This window comes from Schistocerca gregaria, chromosome 4 (genome assembly GCF_023897955.1).
Source record: "Schistocerca gregaria isolate iqSchGreg1 chromosome 4, iqSchGreg1.2, whole genome shotgun sequence".
NCBI classification, from domain to species: domain Eukaryota; kingdom Metazoa; phylum Arthropoda; class Insecta; order Orthoptera; family Acrididae; genus Schistocerca; species Schistocerca gregaria.
In genome coordinates this window covers 444531466-444554269 of record NC_064923.1, presented here as the reverse complement: position 1 = coordinate 444554269, position 22804 = coordinate 444531466, and the positions used below count along the sequence as shown (strand labels likewise).

At 38.9% G+C, this 22804-nt stretch overlaps 1 protein-coding gene across 1 annotated transcript; it reads left to right on the top strand.

Annotated features, from left to right (window-relative positions):
* Window positions 1-5417: 5417 nt before the first annotated feature.
* Window positions 5418-20934, top strand: LOC126267470 (28S ribosomal protein S35, mitochondrial). The gene is made up of 6 exons (XM_049972738.1): window positions 5418-5667; window positions 9368-9455; window positions 17748-18099; window positions 18173-18352; window positions 18470-18665; window positions 20767-20934. The coding sequence occupies exons 1-6, from the start codon at window positions 5544-5546 to the stop codon at window positions 20856-20858; spliced, it is 1032 nt and encodes a 343-aa protein (XP_049828695.1). The 5' UTR covers window positions 5418-5543; the 3' UTR covers window positions 20859-20934.
* Window positions 20935-22804: the final 1870 nt, after the last annotated feature.

Below are 22804 nucleotides of genomic sequence, written 5' to 3'. Positions count from 1 at the left end.
ATTTTAATAGAAAAAATATGGCAGCAGTGTAGACTGCATCCTATAATTCATTATTGAAATGCAGCCTCTTCTTCCTCTTCAAATATTTTGTCACTTTGGACACATTTCGGCCTTGTCGTGCAGCCTTGTCAACTTGCTCCTCGTCCAGTTCCTCCAGTATGCTCGCATATTCTAACTAGCCTTCACTACAAGATCCTCGAAGACTTTCAGTCTACCAGTATTACCAAACTAAGTCTGATGACATCATCATACTTACCAAGCTTCAATGTATGGTAACTCACAAATACATTGTTCACACTACATTCTTATATAACTCATTCACATTTTGTATTTTCCCCATTAGACATTTCTTTAATAGATCTGAATTTGCCAAATCTCTATAAACTGGCTTTCTAGCCAACATAACAGCCTTAGGTAAAGATTTCTTGTGAGTTTCAGCTGATTTATATTTTTTTTATAATTACATCCCTTATCTCAACGAAAGTTGTAAATTGGTTTGTCATATATTGAATTTTATGGAAATAAATTTCCCACACAATCTTTTTTTATATCGTCTAGGTTATTTTTATGCTTATTACGCCTTGACCACGGTATTCTGATAGCTGATTGATGATATTGTCTAACAAACGACACATAACAGTCTTGCAATGAGACACTAGTGTATTCAATAGCTCCTGCATCCTCCATTATACCAAGAATATCGTATGCAGAATGCAGACAAAAATCACAACTATTATGCTGAAAGATGGTTACTTTTGCTGTTCATAACATTTCCCATTGCTCTAGAGGAAGGTGTGCGAAATGATGTAGTTGAGGGCCCAAGCAGGCTGGCTCCAGACACTGTGTACAGGTGCAGACAGGTGGGAGATTTGTAATATAACAGGCAGTAGGTTCACTGATGGCGGGGGGGGGGGGGGGGCGGGGAGGGATATGTGTGAGCTGGTCCATCTGTTCCACCCACTCGAGGTGGCCCCAAACTATGCCATGGCAAGGGCCGAGACAGAGGAAGGGAAATGGGTCCTTCTCATTTGACGACTGCAGTTTACTGGGCCAGGGGTGTGGGGGGAGTATGGGCCACGAGGCACTGGTCATCGATCCTTAGCTAAATGGAGTAGGGAAAGGAAAACAGACCTGCCACTGTGGAATGATGGGCTGAGTAGAGGGGTGAGGGGGGGAATAGGGGAAGACGTGGCCTGCTACTGGCAACTCAGAGTAACAGGGTGTATTTCTGCAAAAGAACAGTGGAAACTGTGCCTAATTACCTTTGGTGCACTACAGAAAAATCATGTCATACTCAAAGTATTTGATATAATACTCAAAAAATACGTAGCATAAAACTATATCATGAAATTATGGTGGGGCTGGGCCCCTCTGCCCCTTATGAACGAACCGCCCCTGCCAGCAAGGTTTCCACTACAATTTAGATAACACCACAGTCCTTATGGTTCACGATATATTAATTTTGAACTGGTGAATGACGTCCTAAAACTGCCTTATGTCACTAATTAAATTAAATTAATATACCTCCAGTCGAACAAATTTAATAAATCGTACAGCAAATCAATCGGCAAACTGCAAATAATAATAAATTTTTCAAAAACATAGTCATTTATCTGTCCTTAAGTGGTCATTAATTTGCCCAGGGACTGTAGCTATTTTGAAGTACCTGGTGTCTCCACCAAACAATATCACATTGAAACTACAGTCAGGTCCAAATCTAAACCAGGATCTTCAATGTAGAACAACATTTACCATTAACAGCATGTTTATGACAATAATATGCTGGCAGAACAGTACTGATTTCCTGGATGGAGAGTGCTGCTATTTACACAAACATAAAATTGAATAATTTGCAAAAATTACAAGAGTAAGAAACTTCGAAAACTTACCAGAAATGATAAGCACTAAATAACAAATACTTGCTGGTGGTCAGATATGAACTGACAACCTGCGCCAAGCCAGTGAGTGACACTAACCGCAAGGCCACATTGCACGCAGCATAAGTTGTTGCAATATATCTACACGTTTTTGCCCACCGTTGACAAACAGTATTGCTCTAGCAGTCTCGCATGCACCTTCAGTTTCTCTCTTTGTGGATTTAGTTTTATTGTCCACTGTGACAAATACAATAACTCGATTTCCCATAACTAGTATTTCGACGCACACCTAGATTTACAACAAAAATCCCTCTGTTGTCAAGCTTTCTTACCTCATATTATGTGAACTCCACTACTTTTTCAGATTGCTACAAACTCTGGGACTTTGCGTAAATGTTTTGGCAGTTTATCATTAGAATTGTAATCGTTTCATCTGGAGGAGCCATTTTTTCAATCTTACCCTAATACTTTAGAGTATCCTATAGATGTCATTATCTGAACCAGATGGACAATCGCCTAATCTAGGGAAAAAAAGAAAAAGAATCTTGTGAGCACTCCATACACAGTCCGTCACCTGGACACCAGCCTATAATGTGTAGTACAGCCCTGAGACATTTAGGTGGACCCTACAGTTCGCATCCCTATTGCAAAAGTCCAGGAAATCACAGCTTAGCTTTTCACAGAACCTTCAGAGGCTATTATTTAAGCACTCTGCTGCCAGTATGGCCTATCCAATATGTTGAATTAGGCCCCCAGGTGTACAAGGTGATCCTTGCCATCCATTGCTACCATACTGCCTGTACATTTGAACTACCAGTGACTAACAGAACCTAACCCTTTTGTGTTTGGTTGCCTATGGTAGAGGACACAGGCACACAGCAGGTTTCTCATCAAGTACAGTGGCTCTTACTGGCTGACGATCAGTTTCAGTGCAAGACAGCACATTGACCTTAATGGTCAATGGGAGGCGGAGGTAATACCCTGAGTTCTTCTTGGTGCCTGTCTCCTTGCGTAACCACAGTCAGAGCGATTTTCAGCTATTTACAAACAGCAACTGATTCATCCCATGCACGGGAACCAGTGCAATGCCTGTCTAAGCACTAAATCACCGCTCTGAATTAGCATCATTGACATCGTTTTATATTCAGGATCTGTTACACTGGAAGTTCTGAGTGACTACAAGCATAAAGATTTCAGAAGTGTGCTTGCCTAGGATAATGTGTGGAAACAATGTTTAAGACAAGAAGAAAAACTGTATCCAAGTGGGATGTTAAAACTTAGGAAGGACTGGTCAGACCTGGGGATCCAGATGAAAGGGTAGTAAAATACACACAGATCATTAAGCCAGACATCAACTACAGAGAATGATACAAGAAAAGGATAAAGATTCGCCAGTGATGTGAACAAGAGAAGTTGATACTGAAGATCTTTGAAAAAAGCAGAAGATAATAAAGGATGGGATGAAAAATTCTTGAAGGTGAAAAAGAAAACGAAATCGACAGATGGGCTAGCTGTAGTCATATGGAGGCCATAATGAAAGAAGAAGGAGATTCATCTGTGGAGGACTGACTGAGAGGTCTTCAGCACGAATCACCCCTCTTCCCAGGTCTGTGCAGAGTACAAGCATGGGTCTGTTCCTCCAGTGTCTTGTTTGGTTATGGTAGGATACATGTCTTGTATGCTCATGTCAACTCAGCTCCCTGCTCAGGTTTGTGTCTTCTTCATGGCTAGCAATACTGACCGCTTTTGGGTGGCAACATGTAACCAGTCTTCATAACTTCCCAGTGTGGACATTGCTGGGAGTGGCAGCCAGTGTGCCTTCCAGGACAGCCTGGCATCATGACTCTAACGACTCTCTGTTATGTCCCAGCAATGTGAGACACCTTGTCAATGTCCACAGACAGCGAGACGATGAAGGCAGCGAGGTCATCACCAGTGACAGTGGCTGCTTTTGCACCACCAAGCAGAGCAACCAGTTTGGGGAGAATGAAACATAGGTGCTGATGACAGTTGGAGCATTCACGCTCCTGCTACCTGCCACTGTGTTGTTGTTTTCTTGTGGTGGCAAGATTTGACCCTTGGGGCGATCAATCCACTTAATCTCTGGCATGCTTTCTGGCTTGCAGAAGCCTTCTTCTGATGCTTCCTGGGGTGGAGATGGTGCCTGAAGCATTGCTGGCCAGCACCTGCTTGCTACTTGTCGACTCATCCATTGTCCCTGCACTTGGGTGCAGACGGTGGGTGGGCTTCTTTTTGTAGGTTACTCCATGCTAGAAAAGTGTGGAATATGCTTTTAAAACTAGTGCTTGTTAGCTATCACCATAATTTCCTCCTCTTCTTACTTAAACAAGAAAGGTAGAATGGTATTACAGTCCATATTGCGAACATGAGTACACGGTCCTTTCACAGATGTTCACAACAAAATGAATGGTGTCACCACTACAGAAATCAGTTTCAACAAAATACACAGGCACTACCGGTAGACATTTATGTTTTGTGGTCACCTCCACTTCCAGCCACCACAGCAGAAAGTCGCAGTGTACCTTTGTAGTTCTGTTGGTCTATTGTAAGGTGGAGTGGTGAGATATGCAGTTCACAGCTTGAATTTTATTTGTGAATGAGACGGAAGCTACACGGAATGGTGTGATAAAATACCACGAAAACCACACGTGGGCAGATGCAAGCCCTAGAACGATAAGTAATCGAAACAATATATCACGGTTGCTTTGTAATTACGTGTAGCAATAATTGTGGGTGACAGCTTCATGGTGTCATACACTTTAGTGGGGAAATTAATACGTGCTCTTTACGCCAATTTCTGAGCAAAAAATTACGTGTGCTAACGCAGAGCATTACCTACGCAGAAGAGCAATGGATGTGGTTTAGGCAGGGTGGTGCACTGCGTAATTATCTATACCTCGAACAACTGTGCCTAATACAAACGATTAATGGGCGATGGATTGTTTGATGGAGGCTCATATTTCAACAAGTGTTTATTTCTATCTGTATGTTTATACTTTTTTCTTCATTTTATGGCCAATACCATCTCCACGGAAGCAAAGGCATGCTGCAACCAGTCGCAATCCCATTAGCTTTATTACTATTCCAAATCTAGATTTCGGCTATAAATAGCGATCTTCAGTGCATTTGAGTTACAATTCGACAGACTCGCGGCAGTACATGTCACTATATGTTCTTCTAGGTGTATACGCAAAAGGAATCTCAGGCTCCATCTGCCTATACACCTGTAAGAACATATGGAAGGATATACTGCCGCGAGTCTGATAAATTATAACTCAGATGCAATGAAGGTGGTTTTTTATTGCCGAAATCTAGATTTGTAAGAATAATAAAAACTTATGGGATTACGACTGATTGCTGTGTGTCTCTCCCATGGAGGTAATTTTACCTCCATGGTCTCTCCTTCCTTATAGTCTACAGTCGCTATGCACAACGGTTCTTTATGGAATCAAAGTTGGTTAATACTATTTCCTATAAGGATATCTCACACTATTTGTGTTAGCATCTCACAGCCAGTTTCTGGCGAGACGTATCTATTTGAGCTCGTGTACTTTCTCTGCTATTTTATTATGTATTATCTCTGCTATAAGGATTTTGAGCATCCGTCAGTCTCAGTCGTGTGTTTGTGTTTACATTTGTGTTGTGATGGCAGGATTTGTTAGGTTATGTGATAATGCCTGTCCATTGCTTCAGGCTAGACTGGCTGCTTCTGAAGTATGTGTTTTGGCGAGGCGCCACTATTCTCAACGACTGCAAACAAACACTGATGGTATGAATATTTGGCTTTGGATCAGACAGTAACTGCTCATTTTTTTTAGTGCTTGTAACTATTATAACACAATAAAGATGCCACAACCTTCGGGAAGGAAGTAAGCAAACTGTGGTCAATGGTTGTGTTATTGTTCATGCTCCCCGGACGTTTCTTCTGTATTTCTCACAGTTCATTTACACATACAGTGTAACGTTTTACACTTGCACCAAGAACAGGGAGCCGCGCTATGTGGACGGTAACTGCAACAGACACTGCATATAATGAAAATTATTTTCAGATTAAAACTGTGCCGGAGCGGGACTCGAAGCCAGAACATTTGTCTTTCGCCGACACTTGCTCTACAGTTATCCACGCACAGTTCACAACCTGGTCACACAGCTTCTTAAGTATCTGGTTTCGATTCCTGGCTCTGCACACAGTTTTAATCTGGCAGGGAGTTTCAAATCAGCACACATTCGCACGCGCTATAACGAATGATGGAGCAATTACCCGTGAATAGCGAGTTGCGAGCGCACCAATAATTCAGTCACGATAGGTAACAATCATTCACAGTCAGAGTAGGCACCTGTTATAAAGCGTACTTTCTCTGCACTACCCCTCACCCTAGTTACATTTGTTTCACCCACACTATGCATCCCCATTTAAAATCCACCTAGTTAAGACGTGTGCACCATAGTTACTGTTTCTGAATCATTTGACTGCTGGACTCCTTACTTCTGAAGTGGCAGACATCGCAAGACTTTGTGTGTGACCTATCCAGTAACAATACTGTGTAGTGCTGCCAGTTAGTTTATATATCCATTTCAAAGTAAGTAATGAAACAATTTCTAGCCTATTGCAGGAACTACCTACAACTTGCAGAAAACATTTTCATGAGATATTTAGTGTTTGTTACATATGTCGTGTTTTTACTTTCGTAGATGAATTGTTCAAAATAATAAGTAATTGTGTAATTGGTATTCTATGTGAAGTGCCTGTAACCTCCCCTGTATGATGTCATGTGTTAATTCTAGCAATTGAGAAAAAGTAATTACTGATAACTTATTCAATCAGTATTAAAGTCTTGCAAAACTAAGATGATAATAATAATGATGATGTTTTAAAAGTAACTTAATTTCTTGACAAACAAAATCACACACTTTTGGTATTTTATCCCTTGGAAAATCTTGTTTTACACCTCAAGGGGTAACTACCCCCATGCTGGGAACAACTGGTGTAAAGTATAGTGAGTTGATTGTTCCTCATTTCAGTGTGCTGTAGGAGGTAGACAGACTACTGGAAGAGAACACAATTCAGTTGTTCCATTCCAGTGAGGTATGGAGTAATAAATAGGGTGCTGGGATGGCAGATGTAAGAGGATGTCCCACTGTACCAGTTATTAGGGTTTCTTCCCATCCCAGTCACATATGGAGTGTGTGCAGAATAATTATTTGAATACCTCTGTGATTTTAGTAATTATTCTAATCTTATCCTCATCATCCCTATATGAGTGATACATAGGAGATTGTAGTATATCCCTAGACTTATCATTTAAAGCCAGTTGTTTAAACTTTGTTAATTGACTTTCTCGAGATAGACATAAACTATCTTCAAAAATGGTTCAAATGGCTCTGAGCACTGTGGGACTTAACATCTGTGGTCATCAGTCCCATAGATCTTAGAACTACTTAAACCGAACTAACCTTAGGACATCACACACATCCATGCCCGAGGCAGGATTCGGGCCTGCGACCGCAGCGGTCACACGGTTCCAGACTGAAGCGTCTAGAACCGCACAGCCACAACGGCCGGCTATGCCTATCTTCAAGAGTCTCCCAGTTCAGTTCCTTCAGTATTTCTGTGACATTCTACCATGCATTAAACAAACCTGTGACCATTCATGCTGTCCTTCTCGGTAATTATATGTACAGTTTCCACTGTTTGTCCTATTTGGTACGGGTCCCACACACTTGAGCAATATTCTAGAACCAGTTGCACGAGTAATTTGTAAGCAATCTCTTTTGAGGACTGATTGCACTTCCCCAGTATCCTACGAATAAAATGAAGTCTGTCATCTGCTTTATCCACGACTGAGCCTATGTGATCATCCCACTTGAAATCCCTGGAAAGTGTTACACCCACATATTTGTATCAGTTGACTGATTCCAACAGTAACTCATTGATATCATACATACATCATTTTTTCATTTTGTGAAGTGCACAATTTTACGTTTCTGATCATTTAAAGCAGGTTGCCAATCTTCACACCACTTTGAAATCTTATCAAGATTTTAATGAATATTTATGCAGCTTCTTTCAGATAGTACTTCATTACAGATAACTGCATCATCTGCAAAAAGTCTGAGGTTACTATTAATATTGTCTACAAGGTCGTTAATATACAACATGAACAGCAAGGATCTCAACATATTTCCCTGGAGCGCACCTGAAGTTACATCCACTCTTGATGATGACTCTCTATCCAAAATAACCTACCAGGAAGTCCTCAATTCAGTCGCAGATTTCATGTGACACCTCACATGATCATACTTTTGACAATAAGTAGGGGTGTGGTACTGAGTCAAATGCTTTTTGGAATCAAGAAATACTGTATCCACCTGACTGCCTTGATCCAAAGCTTTCAGTGTTTCACGTGAGAAAAGTGCATTGTTTTCGGAATACATGCTGGTTGGAATTGAGGAGGTTGTTATTTTCAAGATACCTCATTATGTTTTTAATATTCTACAAGAAATTGATGTCAAGACGGTAATTTTGTGGATCATTTCTACTCCCCTTCTTGTAGACAGATGTGACCTGTGTCTTTTTCCAAGAACTAAGCAAAGCTTTTTGTTCGAGGGATCTATGATAGATTATAGTTGGAAGAGGAGCTAACTCAGATGCAGATACAGTATAGAATCTGACAGGGATTCCATTGGGCCCTGGAGTCTTGTTGAATTTTAATGATTTCAATCCCATTGACACTATAGTCTGATTCACAAACAATGGTGGTTCACGCAGTTTTAGGCTTGGACGGGGATTGCATTGTTGCTGGTTCAAAGTAGTTGTGGCACATGCATATTAGTGGTTTACCTTTGAAGAAAGCGTATATCCTGTAAATTGTGTGTCTCGCTTGTTTATGTAGCATTTGTTGCTTACCTCCACCATCGGCGATGGGAACTTGCAACAAATGGAGTAAAAGTACATGAAATAACTTGTTACGATCTAATTTAACACACTGTAAAACACATTCACAGGGGAGCACTCAGAACACTGCAACACTCATTGGGTGTTGGAGAATGCGTGACATAGGTGCGCAGAACTAGCCTTAACTCGACAACCATCATTTATGGCACCAACTACAATTCTTATTTCATTCATCTTTTCAGCAGTATGAGGATTAAACTGGGACCACTCCCTGGGTTCTCCCTTGTAAAGGAAAATTTCAAAGGGGACTTCAGCATTTCAGCTTTTGCTTTGGTATCCTCAAATTTAGTACCTGTCTCATTCACTAGGGACTGGACACTAACTTTATTGTCAGTAATAACCACTGAGTCCACTTTGGTGATTATCATGGCGTATTTTTTATTATTGAATGGTAAAAACGGTTAACACATGGATTATCTAGGGATAGTTATTATGTACAGGCATATAATGTTTTCTTTCAAAGAGTAATTGTAAAGTAGTCAGACACAATACAGTGTACCACTTATTTTTGCAGATGAGTTCAGGGTGCTGAATCTGGTACCAAAGAAGGAGCAAACAGAATCCAGAAGAAAAATTGTAAAACCAGAAGTACTGCCACCACGGTAAGGAATATGGGCTGTTGTGGTCAAAGGAGGCTGTCAGAGCTAATAACTGTGTAACATGTCGTCCACTCTAAAACACAGTGAAGTTGAAATAGGAGTTCTTAGATTACCCTCCCAAAATTTTCAGCTTCTGAACTTCCATGACATGTGTCATACATGTTTACAGACCGACCTGCTAATAATCGCTCATCTGTCCAGTGAGTGATTGTTGTTTCTTGAACCGTTGTTATTATTTTTCAACATCATATTAATTTGTATTTTTGTCCCATCTGTCATCATTCATTTCACTGATAAAATGTTGTCCTTACCATGCATTTTTCCTGTATTGATCTTGTATTCACCTTGTAACTGTAATATTTGTGGTCATCTCTATTCTGTATTAAAATCTTTCTCACACTCCTCCTCCTCCCCCCTTTCCCACCACCGTTACTACTACAATCTGCTCCTACTACAGATTTTTACCCCTCTGTTACTGGTCTCTTCATTTCCAGTGTAATTATTCCACATTATCTTGCATTTGTTCTGAGCAGTCGTTTCCTTTTGTGGTAAGTTTTTTGAGACACATTTCATTCCTCACCGATCTATTAATTTATTTCCATTCTGTATTCGATTACTTCATTCTTAAGTGATATCCAGGGGATATCAAAAGTGTTGATTTTCTCATGTATTTTCTTTCACTTACATCCAGTGGTGTGCTCCAAACATATCTACATTTTCAGAAAATTCGGCTCTGCCCTTCTCTGTTGTTGGCACCATTACATGTGCATGGTAATATTTGTTATGGTACCACAGAGCAACAGCAAGTGGTGTAGAATATGGTATGTTCGTAGTACACAGACTAAACTGCAAAATAAAATTGATTGAATAAACAGTTTCAGATGCCATTTTCAGATTTGGCCCATTCTACCAAACGTGAAATCAGACTCACAAAAAATTTAATCCTTCATTATTGTAGATAAATTTGTGCACAAAAAATTCGAAATTACTAAATCTGTATAAAATACAGGGAATTTTGTTGTAATCGTGGGTGAAATCAGTTATCTTCTAATAAGAAAAGAAACTCTTGAACAACAATTTTGTAATACTTGTTTTATGAGATATATCACGATTAACTTCCTGTGTTTGGTTTTTTTTATAAATTCTTTATGTAGTAATTTTATCACCGATATATAAAATTTAATTGTTGTTCTGTAATGCAAGAATAACTTTTAATGCCATACAAAATTTATGTTTTATTGTCTATTTCTGTTACAGTACAACAAATAAGGCAGTTTTTGACAAAATAGCATGAAAAATATCAAAATCCAGTTGGCTGTAATTTCACGAAATTTTTATATGTTACCACATGTGGATTTTATTCCCTGTCTGAGTCTCAATGCAATGTTATTTCAATGCAAGTATGTTTTATAAGAAAGAAATATTAGGGTAAAGTCACATATGGAAATATTCAGCATCTTAAAATTTTTAACCTTCAAATTATGTTTTTATAACTTGTTGCATTTTGTCACAATTCAAAACACTAGCTGGAAGACACTAAAAAAGTTAATTAGTCCCTGCTTTTAATCAATTTTGAGTTGTTATTTTAATAAAATTAAAAAAGAACTTTCATAAAATAAAACTTCAAAATTTTTGTATCTTAAATAATGTTTGACACATTACATGTTTCTCTTAATATTGCCTGCTTAGCTGAATGGTAACATGCTTGCCTCCCAAGCAGTGGGCCCGGGTTCGATTCCCGGCTGGGTTAGAGATTTTTTTCCGCTCATAGACTGGGTATTGTGTTGTCCTCATCATTATTTCACCCTCATCACTGGCACAAGAGTCGCCCAATGTGGCGTCAACTGCAATAAGACTCGCACCAGGAAGCTGAAGTTTGTGCCGAATGGGGCCTCCCAGCTGGCAATGCTTACGATCATTTCATTTCTTCTTCAGTTAGGAATAAACTTAATATAGTTTAAATGATAACATTCTATGTAATATTAGCCTAATAAATTATTGTCATACGTTCATGGGAAAGACATATGCAAAGATGTATACATACCTCCATGTGATTAAACTTCTTAGTGTGTGAGTGGTGCTTTACATTATGTGCATATTTATACATAAAAAAGTGCACTATAGTTTTCACTGCTGCAACACCATAAGCAGCCTGCACTAGAACATAGTGGCACAGATTCTTCATTGGCACCACCACCCCAAGGAAATTTTGTCAGTTAGGGAAGTGAAAGGTGGAATCTAATGTAAAACATGAAATAGCCATCTGAAGTAGAACTTGTCAGTTCAAAACCTGTAACGGCAGTGTTTAAATAGCATTGTAAAAAGAGGCTGGTTGCTGTAATCTTCTGTGTAAAAGTCGACTTGTATTTTGTACACAGCCACGGCCACAAAGTGTCAGTTTTTGGCAAAATAGCATGAAACATATCAGAATGCAGTTGGCTGTAATTTCACAAAATTTTTATACCATGTTACCACACATGGCTTTTATGCCCTGTCCGAGTCTCGATCCATCACAAGTCTGTTTTAGCTATTTACACAATACTAGATAATATTTCTATCATTTTATTTTACTGAAATTATATTTAGAGATATACCATTTTATGGACACGATAAGAGTGCTCCTGTTTAAATACAAATTTAATTTTGGATTATGAAGCATGTGAAAATGTCATGTGAATGTCCCATTCTGTCACATGGAATGGCCAATTACAGGTAGTAGCTGCTTTACCAATAATTGAAACTTAGAAAAATGGGTGCTTGACATCTGAAACTGGTTGTATGGTAAATTTTTGAAGCTGAAGAATATGTGAATCACCTATGCATTCTGCATTCATTTCTTTCTCAGATTGGCCATATTGTCTAATCCTACATTATATACAGCGTGTATCTTCTGCCTCCTCCCTCCTTCCCACCTTTAATATATCTGGTGTGATACTTTTAATTATTTTTGTTTTCATTTTAGCTTATATTTGGGATTTCTCTGTCATATACTTTCCCCTTCCATTAGAGAATTCTTCAAATATCAGCGTTCACTCTCTTCTTTGCTTCTTCAGTGTGCAGATTAAATAACAGTTGTGATTAACTACTTTTTCAAAGTGGGTTAAGCTTTCTTAGCTTTTATAACAATGAAAACAATCAATTTTTGACAAAATATTTAATTGGGTAGATAAAAAAATCTACTTGCGAAGTGGCAACTATAGGACGGCCAGAATCATTGGGTTTGTGGATCTTTAGGGAGAAGATAAAAGGTGCCCGTGCATGGTTTGGGTGGGGTGAGAAATTTTATGGATGGAGGTTTTGTAATTAGGCAAGCTTTCGGAGCCAGTGACTCCTCCTTCAGGCAGAAGGATTGAAGGGGAAGGAAGAGAGGCAAAGAAAAATGACTGGAGAGGTCTAGGAAAAGGAGTAGATTTCCGAAAAGTCACCAAGAACTGCGGGTCAGGGAAGACTTACTGCATGGGATGAGAAGGAAAGACTGATTGTTGGGGACTGCATCAGCCGAGATTTGAAAACTTGAGAGCTTAAAGGTGGAAAACGGTAATTTGCAAGACAGAGATTACTGCTTAAATTTTATGCATGAGTTACTAAGAGTGAAAAGCTAAGTTCATTATACGTAACAGATGTGGGGGGGGGGGGGGGGCGGTGAAAAATAGATGGGTAAGACAATGAAAGATGTAGAAAACTAAAACGGAGTGAAGAAAAGAGTAGCTACTGAGAAGAAATGCTGAGATGAAAGAAATTGATGTAAATTAAGGCCAGGTGGGTGGCAAGAATCAAGGACATGTTTTAGCACTAGTTCCCACCTGTTGAGTTCTGAGAAACTGGTGTCTGGGGTGAGTGTAGTGAAACAGGCACCAAGGTCATGACTGTCATATTGTGGAGTATGCTCAGCAACAAGATATTGGATATTGCCAGTATATACCTTCTCCCTGTACCCATTCATCCTAATTGATAATTTGGTGGTAGTCATGCCGATGTAAAAGGCCAAACAATGTTTACATAACAGCTGGTATATGACCTGTGTTGTTTCACAATTGTGTCTCCCTTTGATAGTATATGTTTTGTCAGTTACAGGGCTGCTATAGATAGTTTTCTTCTCTCTCTCTCTCTCTCTCTCTCTCTCTCTCTCTCTCTCTCTCTCTCTCTCACACACACACACACACACACACACACACTGACAACCCCACCCTCCCAGTTAACGACGATAGGAAAAGCTTATCGCATCCTACATTTTTGCTATTCATGCAGTCAAACTTCAGCATCAGGCATGATGTTTTAATTTATTAAATCTTTACTGCTAAACTATTTGAATATTTTTTACAGACTGAATGAACCTCCAAAATTAAATCATTGTTCAATATGTAGTTTGGAAGATATGATGATGTAAACATTGAGGCATATGAAAAACTTGCATTTGCTTAAAATGGTGCACAAATTTCTCTGTTTACGTTCATCCAGTGTTTCATAATGAGAGCTCTGAGAAACTTTAACTATAATTTCAAACTTTTGCTAAACTTTTTCTCATTTACGTGCTTTAAGACAAATATATAACACTTTAATTCATTTGTAAGGTAATCAGACATTTGAAAGTGATTCATATTTGGGAGTTCAGTTCTTCAAAGAATTGAGGGTTTACTGGCAGTGACCCTAAATTGATTAAGGGAAATGCTGGAATAGTTACTTAGAAAACAATAGGCAGTTTTCATCCCCATTCTTATTTTTTCAAGTTGGGGCTCTGTCTTAAATGACCAGTAGGATTTTAAACACCTTTTTCTTTTTTGTTACTCTTTGAGCAGGTGTACAATGTCATATTGGTTTCTAATTCCTTGCTTATCTCAGTTATTGCTTCTCACTTGAAAATCAGTTGTTCTGATATCACCACCATCACACTTCACTGTTGGGAAATTACTTCTAATTCTCCTTATAAGCAGTGTCATTTCTTGGTTTCATCCTCTTCTTTTCCAAATTTCTGACTCTCTCTTTTGGTCTTTTTGCTTATTGTCCTATCAGTTCATATTGATTTTCTATTTAAGATATTTGTTTGGCTTCTTTCCTATCCCAGATGTTCATCATCATATTTGTGCCTTCGACTAACAAACTGGAATATTTTATCAGCTATATATTTGTCATTTAGCTCAGTCTTCACTAATACCTACTGTACTTTCATTAAACTTAATAATTTTTTGGCTATGTTCAGAATTGAGTTTGGGAAAGTTTTGACTCTAAAAGGGGAAAAAATCACCACTCCATACAGTTCAAGTTTATGGTAGAAGTTTTGATTAGGCATCCTGTTGTTACACTTATGTTTTGTGTAGTGGGTCTTTCAGCAGATAAATATAAAAGTGTGTAACACCTTGTTTGTAAGTAGCCATGGAGATAATAGCAGCAGATGATGTGTTTCATATTGAAGCAGGAAGCTAATACTCATTTATCAATGTATTATAACTATTTAATTGGATGGATAAAAAATTCTAGTCACCAAGTGACAGCAGAACGCACATAAAAGACGGTTGTAATTGTCAAGCTTTTGGAACCAGTGGTTCCTCCTCCAGGAAGGAGAATTGAAGGGGAAGGAAGAAGGGTGAAGGAAAAGGACTGTCCTTTACCCTTCTTCCTGCCCTTCTGCCTGAAGAAGGAGCCACTGGCTCCAAAAACTTGCCAATTACAACTGTCTTTTATGTGTGTGTTCTGCTGCCACTTGGTGAGTAGACTTTTTATTTATCCAATTAAATAATTTTGTCAATAATTGATTGTTTTCATAGTTTGTTACAATTGATATATAAGTATAACCTTAAGATATTCAGTGTGATGTAGGGGATTGGGGGGAAGGGGGGGGGGGTTACAAAGAAGGGGAATAAGACGACGAAACGACAATCAGTAATTTATTGGAATTCCTGTAAACTGAATGTCCCTATGTAACCGCTGACTGGGATAACTCTGTATATACCAACAAAAGCAATCTGGCCAACACTATTCAACTCTCAAGTTAAGAAAAAATGTGGAATATAACCTGCAGCCTGAGCTGCTCCTAATATATGCTGACAGGTAAGAAAAATTGCAATGCCAAAATATAATTAATGTAGAGTAATGAAATTTCAGGAATACGTTTGCCCAGGAAACTCATTTAAATGATTTACATTGCAAGATCACAGGTTAATGTAAGCACGAGATAAGCCATTGCCGATGTGAAATGGTAGTACATTAATAAGCAGTGCAACTGCCAGAATGTTGAATGCAAACGTGCATGCATTGCATTGTACTGGTGCTGCTGGATGTCAGTTTGTGGGATGGAATTCCATTCCTGTTGCGATTGGTCAGTCAGTACACGGACAGCTAATGCTGTTTGTGTATGGTTGTGGATTTGTTGTCTGATGATGTCCCATATGTGCTCACTTGGAGGCAGGTACGTTGATTGAGCACGCTGAGGCAACGTGTTGACATTTTGTGGAGCATGTCGGGTTACAGGAGTGGTATGTGGGTGAACATTATCCTGTTGGAAAATGCTCCCTGGAGTTTTGTTCATGAATGACAGCACAGCAAGTTGAATCACCAGAATGACGTACATATTTGCAGTCATGGCTTGTGGGATAACCACAAGAGTTCTTTTACTGTGCTACGAAACCATAAGTTCAGGTGCATGTCCAGTGCGTGAGCATGCAGATTGTTGGTTTCAGGGCCTCCGCTGGTCGCCTCCTGACCAACACACAGCCATCACTGGCACCGAGGCAGAACCAGCTTTCATCACAAAACACGAAAGACCTTCACCCTTGCCTCAAATGCTTTCTCACGTGACACCACTGAATTTGCAAATTGTGGTGGTTTGAATGCGTGCTACAGGGCTTCTGGCTTGGTGCTGTCCTTGAAGTAACTGATTTGTAACAGTTTATTGTGTTACTGTTGTACCAAATGCTGCACAAGTTGCTGCAGATGAAGTGTGATGTGCCAGAGCGAGGCACTGAATGCTAAGGCCTTCCTCCTCTGTAGTGCCTCGTTGGCTGTCCAGAGCCTGGTCGTAAGTGTATACTCTTGTGACCACTATTGCCAGTAACCATGTACAGTGGCTGGCTACATTCCTGCCAAGTCTTTCTGCATTAGACAAAACCTCACTCAAATACAGTGAGGTGTCAATAATGGCATCTAAGTAACTTAAAGGAATTGTTGACTAACAGCAGTCTCAAAGGTAAGTAATGCTCGCAATTGTTACAGTGTTTATTTAAAGCAAACCTGATTTTCATCCTTGGCAGTGGCAGTACTAGCACTGCTGTTATGTGACTAGTGCAAAATTTGAATAGATATCATCTTTTATATGTAGCAACATGCCTTCCAACTTCGTTTACATTGCACAGTTACTTCTTGGCACTGCAATTTTTCGCCTGTCAGTGTATTTACCAGAGCTACTGTTTAGATAACAAAACAAAAAAAAAAACAAAAACAAAAAAAAATGTAATTGCCTGGCAGTTGGCATGGAGAGAGGGATCTGCAAACTTGAATGCTGATTATTAGTTTCATTACACGAATGCTATTCGAATTTAGGAGAAAAACCGAGTGGGCTGATGTGTGAATGGAAATTTAGCTTGAGGAGGGAGACAAACTTGGTACAAGTTTTCATTCATCGCTTCAGTCTGCTTATATGCTTCAAACATTGTCTGACAGGTGCCATATTTTATGAACATGCTTATTAAAAATAATGTCCAACTAAATGCAGTGATCCAGTACAATTCTAAATTACTATCCAAATAAATTGTCATTATAACTGACCCAAGAAAAGTTGCATTGTCATTAAAGTTCTGGACTAGTTGAAAGTTCGACTGTAAAATGCAAGAATTTAAATTTTTTTTGCAGACTACTGGAAAATCTTTTGATCTTGAGATGCCCACAACTGATCAGTTCCCCAAGCCATGAGTCATTATATTTCTAAACACTCTTTCCTATCTAGCTTTGTGAGATGTGTTATTGCATTATTCTTACACTGAAGAAAGGTATAACAATAATCAGTTTTAAGTGCGTGCTTCAATAATCAATTGTAAGTGCATGCTAAGGAAATTATAATAGGTGAGAGCGAGCTTATAAAGAAAGTCATGCATGATGATGACTGCCTCATATTATTTGTATTACCATCCCCCCTTGTACCTTGCACCTCCCCCCCCCCCCCCCTCCTCTCTGTCTGTGTGTTACAAACGTGTTAAATGTTTCACTAACAGAGGTTACATTATAATGCTAGAATGTTAACTAATTAGTTAGCTATAAAATAGTAATTTCTTGGGATTAAAAATGTATTGTTGTTTTACTTAATAGAAGCAACCAGCTATCACCTGATGCAGACTGGTCAAATGTCTGGGTGGGCCCTCGATCCTTCCATCCTGCAGTTGTACCTCTGCCTGTTCGACAGGGGTATGTTGAAAAAGGAGTTGTTCCAGGAAAATATGGAAATGCTGAACTGATGAAGATTCCTAACTTTCTTCATCTAACTCCTCCAGCAGTTAAAAAACATTGCAATGCACTTAAAAAGTTCTGTACTCCATGGCCTGAAGAGTTGGACAGTGATGAAAAGATAGAACAGTATTTTCCTTTAGAAGTAATTTCATCAGACTATTGTCATTCATCACCAACAATCCGGGATGCCAAGGCTAGGATAGTTACAATTCGGGTAGGTACAAATGAGTTACTTTAGTATAGTTTTTGAGTTTTCAGTAAATCTTAATAGTTGTTTTTACTTTCAGGTGAAAGTTAAAAACTTTAGTTTAGATGATCATGCAAAAGACAAATTGCAGAGGCTTGTTCAAGAACGCTATGATGCCAAAACAGATGTTTTGACCATTGCAGCTGATCGTTGTCCACTGAAGAAACAGAATTATGATTATGCCATGTATCTTTTGACAGCAGTTGTACATGAGTCCGTTGTATGTATTTTATTTATACTGCTGTTATTCTTATTTTTGAAAATTATGAAATTATAGAAATTAATTATTTGTTGTAATTAGAACAACAGATAATGTTTGACATTTTCTGATTTATAGAAATTTGAGGACTGGGAAAAAGAGAAAACGGAAGCTGACATGGAATATTATAGATGGGACACCAATTTATCTCGTCATAGTATTCTCAAACTTTTGAAATGGCCAAACGGTGATGTAGAAGACATAAATGAAGATATATCATCCATTCCTAATGTATCTGAGTACAGGGATGCAGTGTCAAACATATGGAATGAAGGTTCGTCTGTTTTCTCAGTCATGGCATTATATTCATATGGAACAAAGAAGGAATATTAATATATTCTGTATCAAGATGCTATTTTCATTTAAATGAGCAATTTATTTTCTTTTTGTCTTACCTATTCAGATAGCTATGTTAAGTTGCATTGTTATATTGACAATGGGTATTATTTGCTCGATTAATGAAATGGTGCATTTGGAATAGCACTTCCTTATTGCCACATGAAAAATCTATAGGAATGCATCAGTTCCCTATACTGCAATGATTGTTCTGAATGAGGAACTGAATCAGCTGGCTAAGGAGTGAGGAACAAGATTAGGTGATGACATTAAGGAGCCCATATAAGTCTGTGGTTTCTTGGATACTTCAAATAGTACTGTAAGATACAAATTGCTACATTGTTGTGTCAAGCCATTATGACAAATTCGCAGAGAATCAGTTTTGTGATGATACACGCCACAAAAGAGGAAATCTACTGACCTTAGAAACTTTGACAAAGGGCAGATTATTATTGCCCAGCAGTTGGGAACAAGTATCTCAGAAATCATAAAGCTGGTCAGTTGTTCACATGCCACTGTTGTGGCATCAATGGAAAGAAATTACAAAATGGTGAAACCACGAAACAGACAAGTTGGATGTCAATGCCTCATCATGGGTCATGGAGGTCAGAGACTTGCCTACTTGGTGAAGCAGGATAGATGATGACCTTTGGTAAGTCTGATGGTAGAGTACACTGCTGGCACAGGCATAAATGTTTCAGAGCACACCGTTCAATACACGATGTTGAACATGGGCTCTGAAACAGATGATCCAATGACGTGACCACTTACGATTGAAGTTCACATAGGATAATCAAGACTGGACCATGAATCAGTGTAAATGCTTCATCTGGCTGGATGAATCACATTTCTTGTTACACCAGGGCGATAGTCATGCCCGGATGCATGATCATTCAGGCGAAAATCTGCTGCTGCTGCTTGAAACATTCACCACACCATGGATACATATTAGCGGTGACAGATTTCTGCTTTAAGGGAATATTTCACTTAGGCTTTGATGGGATCTGTGGTAAAAATGGAAGGTGTTTTCCATGTCAAAATGCCAAAGTCATGCTTCAGGGGTTTGAGGAGCCTGATAGTCAACTCACATTGATGTCTTTGCCACCAAATTCATCCAGTCTAAACCCGATGGACTACTTCTGGAATGCCATTAGGCATGTGTCCATTCCCACGAACCACTTCTTATTGGAGAATTAGTGTGTTGAAGTTACCATAATTTTCTTTATACTTGCTAACTTCTACATCATACTCTTTAGTTCAAAACATCTTTTATTTACGCATTTTCCCTTTACAAATCTCTTTTTCTGTTCATTCTGTTAGGTCTTCAATCCATTATACAGTGGTTTTATCAATCTTCGTACATTATTCTCCTGTTCAAGTTTTTTGATACTTGGTTGACTCACCTAGTTAAAACTCATCAAGTTAAAATAATCAGTTATAAAGGCAATAAGTGAAGTAAGGGAAAGGGAACCACTCACCTACAGTGGACTGAACTGTGGGGCACAGAAACACACACACACACACACACACACACACACACACACACACACACACACACACACACACACAAAACCAGCACTTTGTTATTTGCAAATTTACTGTTTACATTACCTGCTGTCACTGTATTCTCATGCTTTTTGTGTGGTTTTATGTAATTTGCAAGGCAAAGCATATGAGAGTGACCCTGTCTATTATTTTGGTACTTGTGTTGTTTATAATACTTTGGAAAAATAGACAGTGTATAAATAGTTTCACATTTTTTATTACTGAAAATGAGAAATGTTTTCAATGATTTGTTTAAAAGAGTGTTTGAGGATATTCACATTATTCATAGTTCCTTGAATTTTTATTGTTCAACAGAGTTACATGAGTCAGTAACAGCAGTTTTAGTATTGCAGTTTACTTTGCTTTATTTTGTTTTTGACTAGTACTTCAGATGTCAGCACTGAGATAAATAGATATGTTTTGTAAGCTGGTCACAATGCCCTATTTTTGAAACCGAGAGTAGTTTGCTCATAAAATTAATGTTTCTTTTCCAGGTGAGAATGAGAATACTCTTGCAAAATACAAGGAGATAACGAAGAAAATTTTCTCACTGCCAGACAAGCACGTTGTTGGTGTTACTGCATGAAAAAAAATGGTTTTATGGTTTTGTTACATGAACACAGTGTGTAAATAATTAAAAAATCATTTCATGAAAAAAAAAATTTATTCATTTTTCTCTCTTCCCTAAAACCTGTGACCATTTATGCTGCTCTTCTTTATATATGTTCAATATCCCTTTTTAGCCCTATTTGATATTGATCATAAACACTTGAGTGATATTCTAGGATGTGATGCATAAGACTTTTATAAGAATTATCCTTTATAGAATCCTTATCTATGACTGAGCATATGTGATCATTGCATTTCATATCCCCACAAATTGTTACAAGCAGTATTTGTATGAGGTGACTGAGTCCAGTTGTGACTAACTGATTTTGTAGTAATAGGATACTGCTTTTCTGTGGTTTGTGAAGTGAACTGTTTTGCATTTCTGTAAATTTAAAGGAACTATCCAGTCTTAGCACCACTCTGAAATCAAAGTCTAGGGCTCTGCTACAAATATTTCCAAGGTCATTAATATTCAACATGAGCAGCAAGGGTCCAAAAACACTTCCCTTTGGCACCCAAAAAGTTACTTCTACTTCATCTGTTGATTCTCCATTTGTAAAATCCTAATTGTTTCAATAGTACTAAAACATGACTGGGCAAGTGTCTTTGGATTCCCCGAACTGCATTGTTATGAAATGTTGAATGTTTCTGTAATAGCTGGGGGATACCCTATAAAGTAAGCTATGGTGCAGTTTTAAGGGAGTGATTTCTGCTGTTATCTGCGAAGAAAGAATGCAGCAAGAAGTACTTAGAAACTGCCTGTTTGTTATTTATTCACATTGTCCTTATCTTTTCAAGAAGATATGAGTGCAAAATGAGAGAGTTGCTTTACCCTGCACTCAGGCAGCTGTGGGACGAACTATTTTATTTATTAAACAATGAAAAATCCAGGACAGAATAATGACAATATTATGTAACAGATAGATTGCTACTCACCATATAGCGGAGACATTGAGTCACAAATAGGCACATTGTAAAGACTGTTAAACAAGTATGTTTTTGACCAAATTCTTCGTGCAAACTCAACTCACACACATGACAACTGTTTCTGACTGCCAAGGCCAGACCTTGAGCAGCTGCACATGATGGGAGAAGCAATTTGGCTGGCGAGGGTAAGGAGGAGGCTGGGGTGGGAGAGCTACAGCAGGCTAGCAATGGGGAACGGTAAAGTGTTGCATGAGGGAGCATACAGGGATGAGGTGGAGAGAGGACAGAATAGCTAGGAGCAGTTACGAGGTTTAATGGAGGGCAAGGGGTGATGGGGGGAGCAGAAAAGGAGAGAAGTAAAAAGAGTGTGAGTGTGTTGGTGGAATAGAGGGCTGTGTAGAGCTGGAGTGGGATCTGGGACAGGTATAAGTGAGTGAAGGACAATGACTAACAGAGGGTGGGTTATGGGAATGTAGGTGTATTGTAGGGAGAGTTCCTACTTGCGTTATTCATAAAAGCTGGTGTTGGTGTGAAGGATCCAGATGGCACAGGTTGTGAAGCAGACATTAAAATGAAGAACATTATATTGGGCAGCGGGCTCAGAAACTATGTGGTCGAACTGTTTCCTGGCCACAGTTTGTTGGTGGATATACAATCGGACAGACAACTCATTGGTTGTCATGTCCATGTAGAACACAGTGAGCAGGTACAGCGTAGCTGGTACAGCACATGACTGGTTTCACAGGTAGCCCTGCCTTTGAGGGGATACATAATGCTTGTGACTGGACTGGAGTAGTTGGTAGTGGGAGGATGTATGGAACAGGTCTTGCATTGAGGTTTATTACAGGGTTATGGGCCATGAGGCAAGGAGGTGGGAGAAGGGGTTGTGTAGGTTCAGTGGATGGTGGAATACCACTGTGGGAGGAATGGGAAGAATTGTGGGTGGGGCATTCGTCATTTTGGGACATGATGAGAAGTAGTTAGAAACCTGATGGA

Coding starts and splice junctions, on each gene's coding strand:
- LOC126267470 (XM_049972738.1), top strand. CDS start 5,544: ATGGCAGGATTTGTTAGGTTATGTGATAATGCCTGTCCATTGCTTCAG. Junction 18,100..18,172: donor CTAGGATAGTTACAATTCGG/GTAGGTACAAAT, acceptor TTTTACTTTCAG/GTGAAAGTTAAAAACTTTAG. Junction 18,353..18,469: donor CAGTTGTACATGAGTCCGTT/GTATGTATTTTA, acceptor TCTGATTTATAG/AAATTTGAGGACTGGGAAAA.